The sequence below is a fragment of the Megascapheus bottae genome, chromosome 9, assembly GCF_031878675.1.
Source record: "Megascapheus bottae isolate mThoBot1 chromosome 9, mThoBot2.hap1, whole genome shotgun sequence".
Lineage (NCBI taxonomy): Eukaryota > Metazoa > Chordata > Mammalia > Rodentia > Geomyidae > Megascapheus > Megascapheus bottae.
The window spans coordinates 1036234-1055226 of NC_143517.1; the positions used below are offsets into that span (position 1 = coordinate 1036234).

The 18993-nt window shown below is 38.3% G+C and overlaps 1 protein-coding gene across 2 annotated transcripts in view; it reads right to left on the reverse strand.

Moving 5' to 3' along the window:
• Positions 1-18993, reverse strand: part of Prkdc (protein kinase, DNA-activated, catalytic subunit) — a 170450-nt gene that overhangs the window by 62390 nt on the left and 89067 nt on the right. For both annotated transcript variants that reach the window (XM_090338803.1, XM_090338802.1), the window contains exons 46-57: positions 18068-18216; positions 17248-17382; positions 16885-17004; positions 15402-15545; positions 13052-13203; positions 12088-12219; positions 8259-8370; positions 4922-5046; positions 4668-4817; positions 3369-3542; positions 2267-2365; positions 624-831 (exon numbers count right to left, since the gene is read on the reverse strand). In XM_090338803.1, coding sequence (XP_090194929.1) covers positions 624-831; positions 2267-2365; positions 3369-3542; positions 4668-4817; positions 4922-5046; positions 8259-8370; positions 12088-12219; positions 13052-13203; positions 15402-15545; positions 16885-17004; positions 17248-17382; positions 18068-18216 — 1700 coding nt within the window. The remainder of the gene's footprint in view (positions 1-623; positions 832-2266; positions 2366-3368; positions 3543-4667; positions 4818-4921; positions 5047-8258; positions 8371-12087; positions 12220-13051; positions 13204-15401; positions 15546-16884; positions 17005-17247; positions 17383-18067; positions 18217-18993) is intronic.

The window sequence follows — 18993 nt, forward strand, 5'->3', positions numbered from 1 at the left end:
AAAGACTGTGAGACTCATACCTCCAATTAACCACTAGAAAACCAAAAGTGTCGCTGTGGTTCAAAGGGCAGAATAGTAGCCTTGAGCTAAAGAGCTCAGTTCAAGCCCCACAGCCGACCAAAAAACAAAAACAAAAAAAACTACCTTTAGACTATGTGTATATAGAGCAAATGAAACATAAATAGGTTTAATGTTTGCACTTGGGTTTCCTTCCCCAGGACAACTCATGATACATATGCAGATACTCCAAAATCTAAAACTAATCTGAAATCCAAAGCACTTCTGATCCCCAGCATTTTGTATAAATTATTTTCAACCTGTACCAAGGAATACCAGTATAAACAAGATACAACCAAGCCCAGAGAAGTATCTTTGTCATTGTGTAGTCTATTGTGACCACATAGCTGTCATGGGAATACTTGAATCCTGAATCGCCCAGGTAAGAGAGAGAAGTCATAGGAAAGAAATTCATGCAGAGTGAGAAGATAAGGAGGAAACAAGTTACTGTCTTAGAAAGAAATGTGTTCTTTCAAAAAGAATTAAGCAAGCAAATGTAATACTACTAGAAGGCATTCATTGACAAAGAGAGAGTGTGAGGCATCATGATCAACATAACACTGCACCTGGAATTCGCATTCTGACAGGGGATGCTCAAACATGGAATTCAGATAATCTGGACTCATCCTGGTCATTTCAAGCAAAAAATTTGTTGCTAAACTTAAAAAGTGAACTTCAATCTTAGGAGAATATAAAGAATTTAGTGCCAATAATCGGTCCAAGGCATTTGATGGCAATCTGGTTTCGTGGCTCCAGAAATTCCGAATAATTAATCTGAAAAACAGAGAGGAGATCGAGCACATGCTCAGATGGTGCAAAATGCAGGAAGTCACTGCACACAGTGTTAAGTAGGAAGGATACAGCTTTCCATCTGTGGACACCAAAATTATACCCAAAGCTATGTAGAGTGTATGAGTTACAAAAAGTAAAGATACACTGAAGTAGTTATATCCCTAAAACTGGAATGTAATCATCATGAGGTGAGGAACTGAGAAATCTCTGCTACTGTCTCTACTTCCAGGGAAGCTTTCAATGATAACTGCTTAACAGTGTTGAAACTGAAAACTCATTTTAAGGAGTTTCAGGACCAGTGGCTCATACTCTTCATCCTAACTACTCAGAAAAGTTGAGATCTGAGAGTCATGGTTTGAATCTAGCCCAGGAAGAAAAGTTGGTAAGACTCTTATCTACAGTTAACCAGTAAAAAAGCTAGAAGTAGAGATGTGGTTCCAAAGCTACAGCTTCAGCTTAAAAAAAAAGACAAGTGACAATGTGAGGTACTAAACTCAATGAAGTTCTAGTGCCAGTAAAGGAGCAGGCACATGCACAGGCACACGCACACACGGCGTAGCTCAGTGATAAAGAGAGCTACCTAGCACATATAAGGCTCTGGGTTTATTTCTAGCAGACAACAACAAAAATTTCATATAATCCTCCCTGCTTTTCTAAAATAGTTCACTCTAAGAATATAGGCTATAGCCAAAGAGGAATTAAAAACGGTTTAGACTTAAAAATTTAATAATGCTTATGAAATCGAAAGGTAACTTCTGAAAGGTTAATGAATTTAAATTGCAGCCAATGAAAACTGTGATATATCAAATTGTATAAGAAGCTTATGGCCCTTATTACATAAATGGTCCTTGATAAAACATAACATATAACAAGCCAGGGTAGATATTAGGTAACAACAGCTATCATTCATATTCCCATATGAACATGAATTCTTAATAGGATTGCTTATTATTCTAAAGTTTCCAACCTACCACTCAATATTAAATTGTAGAGTATGATGTTGACTATTGGTGGTGAAGTGCAAAGCAGAATAATCATTATTTTCATACTGCAAAATTACCCATACTGGCCGGGAATTTGGCCTAGTGGTAGAGTGCTTGTCTAGCATGCATGAAGACCCAGGTTCAATTCCTTGGTACCACATACATAGAAAAAGCCAAAAATGGTGATGTGGTTCAAGTGCTAGAGCTCTAGCCTTGAGAAAAGCCCAGGGACTATGCTCAGGCCCTGAGTTCAAGCCTAAGGACAGGCAAAAAAAAAAAAATCCATATTACACCAGCACAAAAGGAATGGAGGAAGCAGAGAAAATGCTTGCAACATAAAGACATTCATTAAACTACTAGAGAAATAGTCCAAGCTGCTCTAGAGAGCAAGATCCCTAAAATGTTGGCCCAATAATTGCAGGAGAAGCACATACTGAAGCCCAAGGTTTTCATCAATCAATCCTTGAATCAGCACATCTTTGGCCAATTTAAGTATTTCCTGGGAGTCACCATCCATTTGACTTTCTGGATCTCTGAGAGAAAAAAAAAAAGATAAAACAAAACATTAGAAGTCTTTTCTATCTCTGCTGTATAAACTGAAGGAAAAAAGCTGGCTTTTCCCAGAGAAGTTTAACTTCTGGAATAATGCTACTTCTGAGTTTGCCTTCCCTGTTAGGAATAGGTAGTGAGGGATGACACATCCTCGTAGAATTTCCTCTTTCATCTTGTCAGATCTTAAAACTTAAGGTACAAAAATAAGTTGTTTAAGCTGGGTGCAGTGGCTCTCGCTTATAATCCTAGCACTCAGGAGGCTAAGATCTGAAGATCAGGTTCAAAGCCAGCCTGGGGCACTAAAGTATGAGAGACTCTTATCTCCAATTAACCTCTAGAAAACCAGAAGTGGTGCTGTGGTAGCCCTGAACTGAAGAGATCAAGGACAGCACCCAACCCAAGAGTCCAAGTCCCACAACCAACAAAATAAAACAAAATAATAATAATAATCATAAGCTATTTAAGAGAATACTCGTATACTTCTAATGCAACTGATATCTCAGTATCTAAATAGTCTCAAATATTCATGAAATGATTTGGACTAAGGATGGAAATAAACAGACTAAAGTAAACTGGTTTAACAATTACTATATGGTGTACTGTTTTATTATGTTTCAGATTACTAAAATGTACCCAATCTGCCAGGCACGGTGGCTCATGCCTGTAATCCTAGCTACTCAGGGGGCTGAGATCTGAGGATCAAGGTTTAAAGCCAGCCCAGGCACCAAAGAAAGTGAGACTCCTAACTCCAGTTAATCACTAGAAAACCAGAAGTGGTGCTGTGGCTCAAGGGGCAGGATGGTAGCCTTGAGCTGAAGAGCTCAGGGACAGTACCCAGGCCCAGAATTCAAGCCCCATGACCCACCAAAAAAATAAATAAAAAAAATTTAAAAATGCACCCAATTCCAGCAAGAAGTAATATACTTTCACGTCACATTCAGTTAAATAAAATACGCTTTTAAAATTAAGTATTATGTAACTTACTTGTAATTGTCATGAATCCACATGACAATGTTATACATTTGTTCCCTACACATTGGAGAAGGATGAGAAACGAATTCCATGACAGGGTCCAGAAGTTCTCGGAGTTCTACTGGCTTTAATTTTGCTAACATCTTATAAATTATGTTCAAACACACTTTTTGTCTTTCATCATCTCTATAAGAAAAGAGATTCTTGAAAACATAGAAACTTAACAACTTTTACTTTCTTTTTTCTTTTCTTTTATAGTTTTTCTTTTATTTTAGTGGTACTATATTTTGAACTTAGGGCCTCATCCTTGCTAAGCAGTTGCTCTACTACTTCAGCCACACTGTTAGCCATTTTTTGCTTTCATTAGACTCTATCTCAGAAAGAAAAAAACAGGAGGAAAAAAATATGAAAGAAAGGAAGAAGCCACCAACAACATGCACTTTTCAAGGGTACACTCAGAACTAGCCTTATCTCATAAAATTTCTACCATCAACTAATAACTCCTTAAGCAAAAAAGAAAAGAAGGGAAGGAAGGAGGATCAAGTTATTTCTAAAAACTATCACATCAGATAATGAAGTTAAAGAATAGTATTGGGGTGCGGTGGCTCTTGCTTGTAATCCCAACTAGTCAGGAGGCTAACATCTGAGGATCTCAGTTCAAAGCCAGCTCCAGCACTGTGGGGCTCTGGCCCAAGGAGTAGGGCTGTGGCCTAAAGAGCTCAGGGACAGTGCCCAGACCCAGAGTTCAAGCCCCATGACCCACCAAAACAAAACAAAACAAGTGACTATTTCCTTGGTTTGGGATCTTTTACTCCATAAAGCACTCAGCATAATGTCTATACTGAAGAATAACAGAATGAAATGATGTATTTCTTTGCTAGTATATTATATATTTATCATTAATTTATTACATAAAAATTATAAGTACATATAAACAATAAAAAAAGTAATAAGTAAGTGACCAGCAGCTTTCTCTTAGAAATTTACTTTTATTTGACATCATAATTTTGAAAATGAAAGAGCAATTGTAATACATAACAAAATAGGCATGGAGTTCAGAAACACACAAATCTGGAAAGCCAGGGATACTACCTTTATTTATAGGTAAGTCCCAGGATGTAGACGCTCAAGGGAGAGGGGCAAGGATAGGTCCACATTACATTCCTATACTGTCTTCACCTTTTCCTTTTAGAATCAAACCATGTAAATATGCCTTTCATGAAAATGCATATGTACCTCATGATTTTAAATGTGATATATGAATAAGAGAACATCTGGAATTCCTATGGCGTGGGGCTGGTATCCACTTACCTATGTTTCATGACTTGAAGAAAGTCCTTGCTCTTTAGCTGGAAGTACAGGTCTGTTATTTCCTCTGCACGACAAAGTATTACCTCTAGACAAAGTGTCTTCATTATTCCATGAAATTTGGGCAAGAGAAAGAATACAGCATTCAAGAACCTAAAGGGCAGGGGCAGGGGCAGGGAAGTGATTGGTGAGAGACTGGCCACTGACCACCTTGCCAACATCTCCCACCACAACCAAGCCAGTTGATTGGTTCCTACCTGTCAGCAAGAGGAGGGAAGCCCTTCACTGCTTTGTTCAAGCACATAATAAATTTGTCTTCCATAGTATTCTGATGTTGCTTCAATTGTTTTACAACCAGTTCAAGTACTGCCTCGGCTAGTACCTAAAAAATTAGGTTTCTTTTGAAATATACAAGAGTGGAAAGTTAAGTATTAAAAATAAGGTTTATCTTGAAAACTTAAGTGAATCCAAGGAAGATGTCTGGTGTTATCGACTACACCAAAGTAAGGGGGAGGGGGAGGGAAAGGAAGAAAGGAAAAAGAAGAAAAAAGAGAAGAAAAAGAAAAAAAAGAAGGAAGAAAAGAAAGAAATGAAGGAAGGAAGGAAGGAAAAAAGGAAGAAGGAAGGAAAAAGGAAGAAGGAAGGAAAAAGAAAAGAGGGAGAGAGGGGCTGGGAATATGGCCTAGTCGTAGAGTGCTTGCCTAGCATGCTCGAAGCTCTGGGTTCAATTCCTCAGTACCACATATACAGAAAAAGCTAGAAGTGGTGCTGTGACTCAAGTGGTAGAGTGCTAGCTTTGAGAAAGCTCAGGACAGTGTCTAGATTGAGTTCAAGCTCCAGTAGTGGCAAAAAAAAAGAGAGAGAGAGAGAGAGAAAAATGAGGGAGGAAGGAAGGAAGGAAAGAAGGAAGGAAGGAAGGAAGTTAGTTCAGCCAAGGGATATCATTAACCACAAATTTCGGTGAATTAAAACCCAACATATAATATTTCAATTAATAATATTTTATTAATGATTTTAGTCCATTTGGGGGGGCTGAGAGTATATCTTTTTATGATAGAGCCATTGCCTAGCATATGCCTTTTTATTTAAAGTATTTAACGACATGAAGAAATGATCAGTCTAGCAAGTATACAAACCAAGTTATAGAATAGTATGGATAAAGACAAAAGAGCAGGCACACACATGTACCCTGCTGCACAGAGCTGGGAGTAAAGATGGATAATGCTTGGTGGGTGTAACTTAAGACAATAGTTCTACTTCCTCATATTTTGCTTCAATTACCAAATTTCTACATTAACTCTATACAAATTTAAAATCTGTGAAAAAAGGAAACTGTAAAACAAATTCATTCATTATTTATCTTCAGTTGTTCTATAAGTGATGAGTCAGGTACCCATGGTTTATTCTTATAACTCTAGCTACTAAGGAGGCTAAAATCTGAGAATCAGAAAGGAAGCTGGATCAGGAAAGTCCATGAGTCTCTTATCTCCAACTAACTACAAAAATCTAGAAGTTACAAGCTCAGTGGCTCACTTCTGTAATTCTAGCTACTTGGGCTGATCTAAGGATTCAGTTCAAAGCCAACAAAGTTTTTAAGACTTTTCTCCAATTAATCAAAAAGGCAGAACTAAAGCTGTGGCTCAAAATGGTTGAGCACTAGCCTTGTATACAAAAAGCTCAGGGAGGGGCCAGGAGTTTGGCCTAGTGGTAGAGTGCTTGCCTAGCATGCACAAAGACCAGGGTTCGATTCCTAAGTACCACATACATAGAAAAAAGCCAGAAGTGGTGCTGAGGCTCAAGTGGTAGAGCTCTAGCATTAAGAAAAAGAACCCAAGGACAGTGTGTTCAGGCCCTGAGTCCAATTCCAGCACTGGCAAAAAAAAAAACAAAAAACAAACAAACAAAAAAAACCCCCAACAACTCAGGGACAATTCCCCCATCCCCACCCTCCCAGAAACAAACTAAAAGCTGATCTTCCCAAGGGGAGCAGGGAGTGGTATTTCCTTGGGTTAATTTCACTTAAAGAAACAAACCAGTCATCAGAACTGTGAATACAAACCATATTTGCCCTCCTGCATCCGTGGTATATACCTAAGATTATTGAACTCTCCTAAGCCTCTCACTACAAGCTTGACAACACTGTAGCTCAGACTTTACCTTATCTTTCCTTTAAGATACCTTCTTTTAAGATTGGAATGAAGACACAAATCTGGAAATCACTGTCACAGAGTCAGTTTTAAATTCATAAAGCTAGGGGCCGGGAGTTTGGCCTAGTGGTTAAAGTGCTTGCCTAGCATGCACGAAGACCTTGGGTTCGATTCCTCGGTACCACATACATAGAAAAAAGCCAGAAGTGGTGCTGAGGCTCAAGTGGTAGAGCTCTAACCTTGAAAAAGTCCAAGGACAGTGCTCACGCCCTGAGCTCAAGCCCAGGACTGGCAAAAAAAAAAAAAAAAAAAATAAATAAATAAATAAATTCATAAAGCTAGATGAAATGGAAGAACAGTACAGAATAAAAAGACCAAAACAGGGAAAAGTAGGTAGGAAAATGCAAAAGAAGTAATGAAAGAGGGAAGGAAGCTAAGAGGGTATCATGGATGAAGGAGCTGCCTGCCCCACCCCTGCCAAACGACAATACTAAGATTCTGGGGAACTTTACAGCAACTTTTTTTGTTTTTCTGACACAGGAGGTAGAACCTAGAGCTTACACATGCTGTCCTCTGCCACTGAGCTTCATCCAACCCAAAATAGCATCTTAACTCAAAAAGCCACCCTCCACAGCACTGTTAACACAAGAGGATGTTCTGTGGTACAGAAAGCCTCCCTTGGCTGCACTATTGGCAGTTGAGTTAGAGCACATTGCTGCACACAGGGGCCTATGTAGTCATATTTATTTATTTATTTGTTTGTTTGTTTGTTTTGCCAGTCCTGGGCCTTAAACTCAGGGTCTAAGCACTGTCCTTGGGCTTTCCAAGGCTAGAGCTCTACCACTTGAGTCACAGCACCACTTCTGGCTTTTTCTATATATATGTGGTGCTAAAGAATTGAACCGGGGTCTTCGTACATGCTAGGCAAGCACTCTACCACTAGGCCAAACTCCCAGCCCCTCATATGTGCTGTTTAATAAGTAACTTTCACACAGTAGTGGAGTGTTCTGATTTCAAGGTGTGTTACACTTAAACACTCATTGTAAAATCATGAGACTGAGGAAGGCACCCTGAGAAGTTCCTACTCTTGCTCAACAATTTTATTCACCCGGAAGGAGGACTTGATCAGGATAAGTTGACCTGAACCACAAAGATATCTACCAGCATACTTTTCCCTAAAAAAACACCTGCAAAAAAAAAAAATTCTGGTCAAAAACTCTTATCCCAATTCTTAAAATAAAAAGCCAATTTTCAAAGGCTTTGCCACAATTCCAGGTATGTAAACTCTATGGCAGCTTTAAATTAAAAAACATTATATTTTATATACAGTAGGAAAGGTAATGAGAAATTAATTCATGTAGGTGCCTACTTTGTTTAAAATAGCATGAAATACTAAAAGCCAAAACTGGAAAAGAAGTTCTTATTTAGAGTTGTTCAGCACACTCACATTTTTTCTTTCAATCATATATTGAAGGATAAGTCCTAGAACTTCTGCTGCTGCTGCATATACCTCTTTATATTTTACAAAAGACATATTATTAACCAAGGCTTGAAAGTATCTGCAACAAAATACAGAAAATTAATATGCATAAAACAATCCACTGATCTTTGACAAAAGTATGATTCGCTTCCTTGTATCATAATAGTATACATTGAGAAAATGTGAACATAAAACATAAGCAAATTGCTTATATGAAAACATGTCTGACTATAGCTATAAGGGCTCTGACATTATAACAGGAGAACATTGTGATTCGAGTATAAAATACCTGGCTGAAGCCACAGAAAACTGCAAGACACAAAGGGCTACTACCCAAAACTATGTGGAACTGATCCTCTCAAAAGCGACCTATGATGGCAAAGACAAGGAAAATATAATTATGAGAACAAGCAAGCTTACACTGTGTGTAAAGAGACATATGTAGAAACCAAAGCTCAAAGGAAGTCTAAAAGTGAGCATGTCTGTGCTGAGCCAACAGCTGCTCAGCTCTGGGGTCACATGCCACCTAGCACCAGAAGCTGGCATGCCTAGTCTAAAAAGACAAATACATGGGCCGGGAGTTTGACCTAGTGGTTAAAGTGCTTGCCTAGCATGCATGAAGACCCGGGTTCAATTCCTCGGTACCACATATAGAAAAAAAAGCTGGAAGTGGTGCTGAGGCTCAAGTGGTAGAGCTCTAGCCTTGAGAAAAGTCCAAGGACAGTGCTCAGGCCCTGAGCTCAAGCCCAGGACTGGCAAAAAAAAAAAAGACAAATATAAAGAACCAGAGCAACTGAAACATCCCTAGCAAGTAGAGAGGTCAAGAGGACTGGGCTAAAGTACACAGAGCAACCACAGTATAAATACCAACTCCAAAAGTCCTAAATAGTAAGCTGAAAAAAGCCCTTTGAGGATAGTTTAACCTATCTTACTGATGTCCTCCCCTTCACACAGCTCACTCATCCCACCTTAAAGAAGTGACCATTATCATTCAGGCAGCACATGGTACGTGGTGGGGCAGGAGCAGAGCAGGGTGGAGGAGAGCTAGTCCAGGGACAGAGCAGATAGTGTTGAGATGCATGCTTCCACAGGCAAAACCCTTAAGTTAAGCTTCTCACTAGGTCCATGTAATTTTCAAGGGTAAATGCTGAAAATGTCCATTTTAATCTAACACCTCTTATCAATCAACTCATACATAAAAAAGATTACAATATTTTTCCCTTCTTTTCACTACAGAAATATTTCTACTACCAGATGGTCTGTTAACCTAATCTCATAATTTTAGGTAAAAATATTTTAAACTAAAATTCTGATATTTAAATGTATCAAAAGTGGAACTTAATCTTCTTTGAAAATACAATCCAGATATATTGTAACAGAAAAGAAAAAACCCATGATACTTTTATAAAGTTAAGCACATTTAGACATCTAGAAAGACCAGGTGCTTCTAAGAAGGTCTTAAGTTTCCCATCAAACATACAAGTAGTACCAAGTAAAGCACACACACTTAAGAAAAGGTAATTTGAAAGAAAGATTCTAGCCTAGGACCCTTCCCATCTCCATCAACCCAATGTCAGGGTTATTTACAAGTGTAATGTTTCAAGGGGATCTTTAATAATTATTTCACTCCAATGTTTAACATCTTTAAATTTTAAAATATACTCAAGGTGTTAGTTTACTAACTCTGCTTTTGTCACTGGCAACCTCTTTAACATCCAGACTAGATATTGTAAATCAGGACTCACCGGTCCTTTATATACACTATATACAGAACAAAATTAAAATGCATAGACACAAGAGACAATGGTAATCTTGCTTTACCATCAATCTACTGGTAGAAAGCCCTCAGTATGCCTCCTCCGTCCTTGAGCAGTGCAACTCTCAGCAGTGCGTACTGCTCAGGAGTGGCTTCACCATTCCATTTCCAAAAGACAAAATTTCACTATGAATTTTAGCAAAACAATATGTACAAAATGAATTTACTACCTCCACTTTTACCATACCTTGTGCCTTTCTAAACATCTAGAACCAGATGTTTCAAATAAGGACTTAATTGTCCATTATATACACACTAATGTTGAATAAACCATACACATGTAACAATGGTTCTGTCTGAAAGTGTCATCTTAGCAGTAGCATTCTAACCTAGAACCTTTCATTTCTTTCTTTTTTTTTTTTTTTGCCAGTTCTGGGCTTGGGCTCAGGGTTTGAGCACTGTCCTTGGACTTTCTCAAGGCTTCAGCTCTACCACTTGAGCCTTAGCACCACTTCTGCTTTTTTCTATGTATGTGGTACCTAGGAATCGAACTCGGGTTTTCGTGCATGCTAGGCAAGCACTTTACTACTAGGCCAAACTCCCGACTGAACCTTTCATTTCTTCCAACTCCTCTCTAGTATCAACCTAGATACAGATACATACATAATGACCTTGAAGTATTTTTTGTGGTTGAATTTGGGAGTGAATTGTAATGTTTTAGAAACCATGCTATTTACTGGGTGGTGGCAGGGGTGGGATTGGGGAGGAAGTGTGCCAAGAGCAGGCTATCTTGTGCCTGTTCTGTTGGTTCAGGTTGTCTAGACTTTGCTAAGTATTAAGGGTTAAGTCTTAATGCCAAAAGTCAGAAGTAGAAAATAATCCCTATATAAATGACCTTCTGTTAGTTTTTAGGAAAAACTGTCTGGGAGTGAACTTAATATTAAGTCATTATCTCACAGTATCTGAGTGATGGAGATGTAGAAGAGGAAGGTGAGGGAAGGGCTCTGTTAGTATCTTCACATCTGGAAGTTATGCATTTTTTGGTACTTATATTCACACACAAAGTTCATTATTTCAGAAGATCTACTCTTTGTAGATGTCCTGAGGTGACAGTGTATGGTAAAACACAGAAGTAGTGAATTAGCTAACTTGTAAATATTGGTTGCAATCAGCAGATCCATCTTGGATGGATTGTGCCACCTCTGGGCAGCGAGGTCAGGGTTTATTTAGGGCTGGCAGCAGAGAGGAGGAGAAGAGGCAGGCAAGGATGTGCTCAGATGTGCACTTTGATAAGAGCCATTGATGTATGTGGTTCTGCTTGTCCCATGAGAATAGATAAATTTAGTAGAACCATTCTTGCTAGCAGGAGTTTGGCCTAGTGGTAGAGTGCCTGCCTAGCATGCATGAAGACCCAGGTTTGATTTCTTGGTACCACATACATAGAAAAAGCCGGAAATGGTGCTGCGGCTCAAGTGGTAGAACTTTAGCCTTGAGAAAACCCAAGGACAGTGCTCATGCCCTGAGCCCAAGCCCAGGACTGGCCCAAAAAAAAAAGAAATCTTACTAATATTTTAACAGTATACTATAAACCAACTAATGAGCTTAGAAATTGCTTAGTATATCTTGCTTTAAGCTCATTTTAATTTGAGCATAAAGAAAATGCAGTATTTTAATTGTAATTCTGCCAATACTTTGGTCTTTTTCTTCAGTGAAATTTTTATAGCTAAGGAAAGCAGAATTGCGCCTTTTTTTTTCTTTTATACCAAGCAGACTGAGTTGGTGTAGTTTATTCTTGGTTATCAAAATATTTCTGTAGCTTTGGGATTTTGCATTGCTGAATTCATAACATTTGGAAAAGCATGACACATACCAGATGATCTCAGTTACCTAAAAGGGACTGGTATTACATGGAGGATCTAGACAGTCATGTCCAACTGAACTGCTTGAGGCAGTAATACTTTGTACCTTGCTTATATATGTTTTCTGTAATGCACATGTTAAATAAAATTTATTGAAAAAACAAACAAACATGATACTTACTTAATACCCTCTATGCCACACTTTGGGTCATAGGGAGGCAAATTATTGGCCATTACAATGCCTAATAACTGAATCCCTATGGAATTGTCTTTAGAATTAGGATTCTGGCTGGAAAATTTTTCAAATATCAGGCTGAAACACAAATAGAAGTGAGAAAGCAGATTGTCATAAAATGAAGTGAGAAATAAGTATATAATACATTTTCTAAAGCCAATTTCCAGCTTAAACGTATAAGAAAAAAGTTTTTTCCCACCTCTATATATCCTCCCCCTTGTTCACATAGTTTAGTCTGGTTTTGTAACATCTGTAGTTTTGTATTTCTTTTGTCTTTTTGTCGGTTGCGGGACTTGAACTCTGGGTCTGGGTGCTGTCCCTGAGCTCTTCAGCTCAAGACTAGTGCCCTATTCCTTGAGCCACATCCCCACTTCCAGTTTTCTGGTAGTTAATTGGAGCTAAGAGTCTCACAGACTTAGTGCTCAGGCTGGCTTTGAACCAAGATTCTTAGCTCTCAGCCTCCTGAGTAGCTAGGATTACAGGCATGAGCCACCACACCCAGCTCAGTAGTTTGGTATTTCTTATATACTAGAAATTTAAATGACCCAAACCCTAGTGGTCAACATGAAAACCTGTTTGTAAGCTTTACCTTACATTAGGTTGTGCTATAAGTATTCAAACAAAACAGTCCTATGGGCTACTCCTGGAATGAGGCAGGGCCAGGAAGATTCACAAAATATGGAGGCCAAGCCAGATGTGAGCCAAATAAAGCAGGGACCATTAGAGGCACTGTCTGCATCGCTAGACGATTCTGGTGACAAATTCTAGAGGGTGTGAGTTTATTGGTAGCAAAATACACTACTTCAAATTATATTGCCCATTCTATATAATTACTTATCATTACCATCACTATTTGCAGCATTTTATCATCAACTTATAAATAATATTATAGAAAGTAGCAAATGAATACCTGTAAGGAACTGAGAGACACTCTTTCCAGCATTCAACAACAGTTTTTATGATTTCAAGGTTGTGCCTAAAAACAGCTCTTTTTGAATGAAAGACATGTTTCATTAGAAAATGAAGCAATCGATTTGCTAATACTTCACTTGTAGGGACCCCCTGAAAACAGAAAAATTTTGTATCAATATACAGCATTGAAGTAGAAAAACAAGTTTAAATCCAAAAATCAAATTGTTTTTACTTTTTTTTGGGGGGGGTGTCAGTAATGGGGCTTTGAACTCAGGGATGAGCTTTTTTGCTCAAAGCTAGCACTCTACCATTTTGAGTCAAAGTGTCACTTCCAGTTTTTCTGGTGGTTAACTGAATCTAAGAGTCTCAAAGACATTTCCGCCCAGGATAACTTTGAACTGCCATCCTCAGATCTCAGCCTCCTGAATTACAATTATGAGCTATTAAGACCTGGCTTCCAAATGCCCCTTCTTTAATAAAAAACAAAAACAAAAACAAAAACCAGGGGCCTGGAGTTTGGCCTAGTGGTAGAGTGCTTGCTTAGCATGCACAAAGACCCAGGTTCGATTCCTCAGTACTACATACATAGAAAAAAAGCCAGAATTGGTACTGTGGCTCAAGTAGTAGAACTCTATCCTTGAAAAAGCCCAAGGGCAGTGCTCAGGCCGTGAGTTCAAGCCCCACGACTGGCAAAATAAAATAAAATAATAAAAGAAATAAAAGAATTAAAATAAAATAAAACAAACAAAGCCAAAACAAATTAAAAAAACAAAACCTGCTGCATATAAGTCTTGGGTAGAATGAGGAGCTCTGGCCTTGGCTTCCACATCCTTCATATTATCTACCCAAAGTCACTAGAGGTCCTTTTTTCCTGAGGTCTAGGATGGAGGTTCTCATCAGATGCCTCTGGTAAGGCCGCCTGCCATAAGCAGGAAGTCTTGCTAACACTATTTATCCAGCACTTTCTTGGCTCTGAGCCATTCTCTCTTGCATTCTTCCTGTCCCCATCTATCTCTAAGTCCATAAAACTACAGGAGTCTTGTTTGGGGCTCTTCCACAGAGTTCATTTGCCTGACCTCTGATCAGCCTCTGCCATCCCAGAGGTTTTGATTCATAAGAGATTGACATGACTGAGAAGACTGAATGCAGTCCATTCACTACCTTTTACGATTCTGTTGTTCCACAAGTATGTCAGTTCCACCCTCTCCAGCTTAGCTGAACTTCTGACATCTATATTAGTCTTTCAAATGGTTCCCAAGTAAAACTAACCACACTCTCAATTTTTTCATGGCATTAATCACATTTATCACATTAAGACTAAGAAATCTAGATATGGTTTACTGTGCAATGAGACAGGTATCTCCATACACAAATACAGAAAAAAGCTAAATACTTGTATATAATGTTTCTTAATGCATGTGTATAATATACAGATAACATGGAGGCAGTCATCTGGCAATTACTATCATAGCAATCTCTACTATTATGGATATTAGTCAATACTCTTAGTATAAATTAACTAGTAAGTGCCAAAAAGTAACCCAGGAAATTGAGTCATAGCATAAGTCCCTAGAACTTTATATTCAGGGCTTATCAACATTTAATTATAAATGTAATTTTCCAATGCATCTGTGACCTAGTTTCCAAGATCCAGTCATAAAACAGCAATAGCCAGAAGAGTGAAAAAATGTGGTATCTTAGTAATAGAAGCAAGTCACGGTGGGGAACTGGTGGCTCAAGCCTGTAATCTTAGCTACTCAGGAAGCTGAGATCTGAAAGCCAGTCCAGAGATGTAAGTTCCCATGAGACTTTTATCTCTAATTAATCACCTGGAAACTGAAGTAGCACTGTGGCCCAAAGTGGAAGAATACTAGTCTTAAGCAAAAAGAGCTCAGGGATAGTGCCTAGGCTCTGAGTTCAAGATGCATATCTGACCAAAAAAAAAAAAGAAGAGATTATCAGAAGTACACAAAACAAAAATAAGCAGAGTAAGGTGATGCAGAAGCAGCACTGCAATAAAACAACATCGAAGACAGGAAAGCCATCATTAAGTGTGGCTCACGTCTGTAATCCGAACTGTTCAAGAGGACTGATCTGAGGACTGGTTCAGAGCCAGCCTTGGCAGGAAAGTCTGTCAAAGTCCTTGAAACCACCAGAGGTAAAGCTGTAGTTCAAAATGGTACAGCACTAACCTTGATCAAACAAAGCTCAGGAACAGCATCTAAGCCTTGAATCTAAGCTCTATGACTGCCCCTCTCCCTTGAAAAGTATGAATGGCCCTCATCTAATCACTTCAGCATCAGCAAAGGAATAATAATCCGACTACACAGAAATATATTGTTCCTTACTACAGGAGTAGCCAAGCTTGTCCATGAGAGAATTGTAGCTACTATCTCCACCACCATGTAGTGAATTCCTTCTCCTCTGTTGTTTTCAGAAACGGCCAGCTGTAGCAAGGGGCTAAGCCAGTGCTTTGCATAAGGGCGAAAGACCTGAAAGAGATTATCACGTTATTAATTCAGAAATGTATCCTCTATCAGCCAAAATTCTACAGAAATCTAGGCTCAAAACAGACGTACAATTGTAAAATCCAGCATTTACCTTGCTTAGTAATAAAAGCAAGTCACTGTGGGGAACTAGTGGCTCAACCTTCGCTACTCAGGAGGCTGAGATCTGAGGAGGGTGGTTCAAAGCCATAGATTTGCACTGAATTTCCTCTTCATGAAGATCATGTCCCCACGGTCCAGGCTAACACTACAGGCTAGCTCTCTCAGAATCCATTGCGTTTTTAGGGAGCTCAGGATGTGAAGGGACCTAGTACTGGAACTTGAACATGGAGCCTTGTGCTTTTGCTTAGCTTTTTCACACAAGGTTGATGTCACTTGAGCCATAGATCCAGGGTTTTTTTTGTTGTTTTTTTTTTTTTGGGGGGGGTGGCTGGAAATAGGTATCTCTGAGATTTGTATGCATATGCCCAGGCTGGCTCTGAACCACAATTCTCAGATCTCAGCCTCCTGAGTAGGTAGGATTACAGGTATGAGCCACTACCACTTAGCTGTTAGGGCCCAATTCTCCTTCTAGAAGAACTTCTATACAAGGTCCAAACCATTCTACATTTAACCATGCTAAGCTCACGATCCTTTCCAAAACATACTTAAGTCTCATTTAGTGGAAGGTGTTCCATTAATTCTTGTGATATGTATAAACTATTCCATTCAGCATATTCATAACTTTTTATAAAGTTAATAAGACTATCTTAATAAGAATACCCATTATTCTGCTACTATAAATAAGGTTGAAGCCTAAAGGTGCAACATATACTTAGTACAAAGTTTACATCTAGTAGAACTTAGTATAAATTAACATATTTGATAAAAGAATGTTGAAAAATTAATTCATAGTCATGATTCAAGAAGTAGAGCACTATAAAGCAAGTTTAAGCCACTAAATCCAAACTCCAGTACTACAAAAAAAAATGAAGGGCTGGGAGTTGGCTTAGTGGTAGAGTGCTTGCCTAGCATGCACGAAAACCCAGGTTTGATTCCTTGGTACCACATACATAGAAAAAAAAAGCCGGAAGTGGTGCTGAGACTCAAGTGGTAGAGCCTTCTAGCCTTGAGAAAGTCCAAGGACAGTGCTCAGGCCCTGAGCTCAAGCCCAGGACTGGCCAAAAAAAAAAATAAAATAAAGTAGTTCAATATGATATGGTTGGTTAATTGATTGCAAAAACAATAGTGTCATGATCTATCCCTTTAAAGCATCTTTTGTTGTGCTATTAATTTAAGTAGATGCAAGAATATACAAAGAACTGTTAAAGAAATAAGAAATTACCTCTTCTGCATTAATAACAAGCTTGGCTAAGAAGAGACGAATATTTAACGGTACTGATGAATTTCCTAGTTTGCTGTGAAGAAATTTCATCCAAGGAGGAAAATCTTTTGACATTAAACCCTGAAAATACACAGAATTATTTGAAAATGTGTGTGGGGGGGAAACGCTTCACATTTAACACTGTAAGAAAGCAATGAGAAAGTAAGATACAAACAGTAAAAAAAAAAACCCAAACAAACAAAAAACCAAACAGACTTATTTGATATACATTGTGATCACTGCAATTTAGATTTCCACATAAAATGTTAATCTTAATATGTCAATAAATAATATAAACTCAATATAAGATTAATGGAAAAACACCTCTTCTCCTTTGGGTGTCAGATTTCTCTGAATGTGCTTAATCAGGGCTGTCATAGTTGCCATACATTCATGCTGATTGAGTTCATCCATTTCTAACTCCAAAGCATCACCTTGAATCATAGGGTCTTGTCGTTCCTGTGAAGGAAAGAATCCATTAAACAGAATATACCTCAAATGTCAGTACAAGAGATGCTCATTATGGGGGGTAATATCACATAATAAATACTTAATAATTTCATATTAATATCAAAAACATTTGGTATGTCACCATTGTCTTCTTCTTTTGTGTGACAGTTCTGGGGCTCGAGCTAAGGTCTAAGAACTATCTTGGAGCTTTTTTTTCCCTCTCAAGTCTAGAGCTCTACCACACCTCTCCTTTTCACTTTTTGGGTAGCTAATTGTAAGTAAGAGTTTTATAGACTTTCCTGTCCGGGCTGGCTCCAGATCTCAGTTTCCTGAATAGCTAGAATTACAGGTATGAGCCACCAATACCTACTTAATTAATAACTAAATAGTGAGAAGGGCCTCAGTTTTCTTTGTAATCCAGGCACATGTTTTCTCCAGGCTCCATCTGGCCAATCAGTCCCAGGGGTAGCATTGCGGAGCAGAGCATCCCCCTCCCTTGACCCAGACCTCACGATTTGCTTCCTATGCTAAAGAAATCAGAATGTTAAGTTTACCAGATCAAATGTTAAGAACTGAAAATTGTTCAAATTAATACTACTCTCCAAAGATGACTGATGAAAAATTGGTATTCACCAGGATAATAATGACTTTTATAAACTTTATCAATACTTTTCTATTACATGAAATGTATTACCCGTGTCCGAAAATGACCAATGGCAGATTTAGGGTCCTGGGAGCTGTAGGAATAGCTCTGAACTCCAGTTGAGAAATCAAATTGACTCATTTCCTCACTCAGGCTACTGTCTGCCATATATGACAAGGAAGATATATAATGAGGACCATCTGAAAAATAAGAAGAAAACACATGGGTTCAAAAATAGTAAGAAATGTAATTCTCTCACCTTAAATGATATTAAAATTAAAGGATACTTTTAACTAAAGCTTTATTCAACCCTGCAATCCTCCAAACACTGTAGGGATGAACAAACAAAAAGGACCTTCTCTGTCTTTTGTCATTATGAAGTACTCTCTTCCAGTTTAATTACAAAGAAATTAAACTAGATTCAATTTTAATAAAATTACTCTAAATTTAATTTTTTTAATTTAATTTTATTTTGTTGTAAAGGTGATATACAAAGGGGTTATAGTTATATGGAATAAGGCAATGAGTATATTTCTTGTTGAACACTGTTACCTCTCCCTTGTTTTTCTCCCACTTGCCCCCTCAACTATCACCCTCTCCCCTAAGTTGTAAAGTTCATTTCAAATCCAGCATCTAGTGAGTATCACTGTTGCATTGGTACGCCCATTGTCCTTTGTTTCACCATTTTGTTATCTCCCTTCCCTTCCCCAAATCAGATAAATGTATATATAAGACACGGGGTACCATAATTAAAAAAGTGACTACAGAAGATAAACAAGGGTGAGTGGAAATGTCATCATCAACAACAAAAACTCCATTACCGTGGAGTTCATTTTGATCAGCATCATTTTATATGGTCACATAGCTATTGAGCTATTGTGATCCTCTGTTAGGACTATCCTAGACATATACTAATTGTTACAAATGAAGTTAGACATGAAAGACATACCTGAAATTCCAGCACTCAAAAGGCTAAG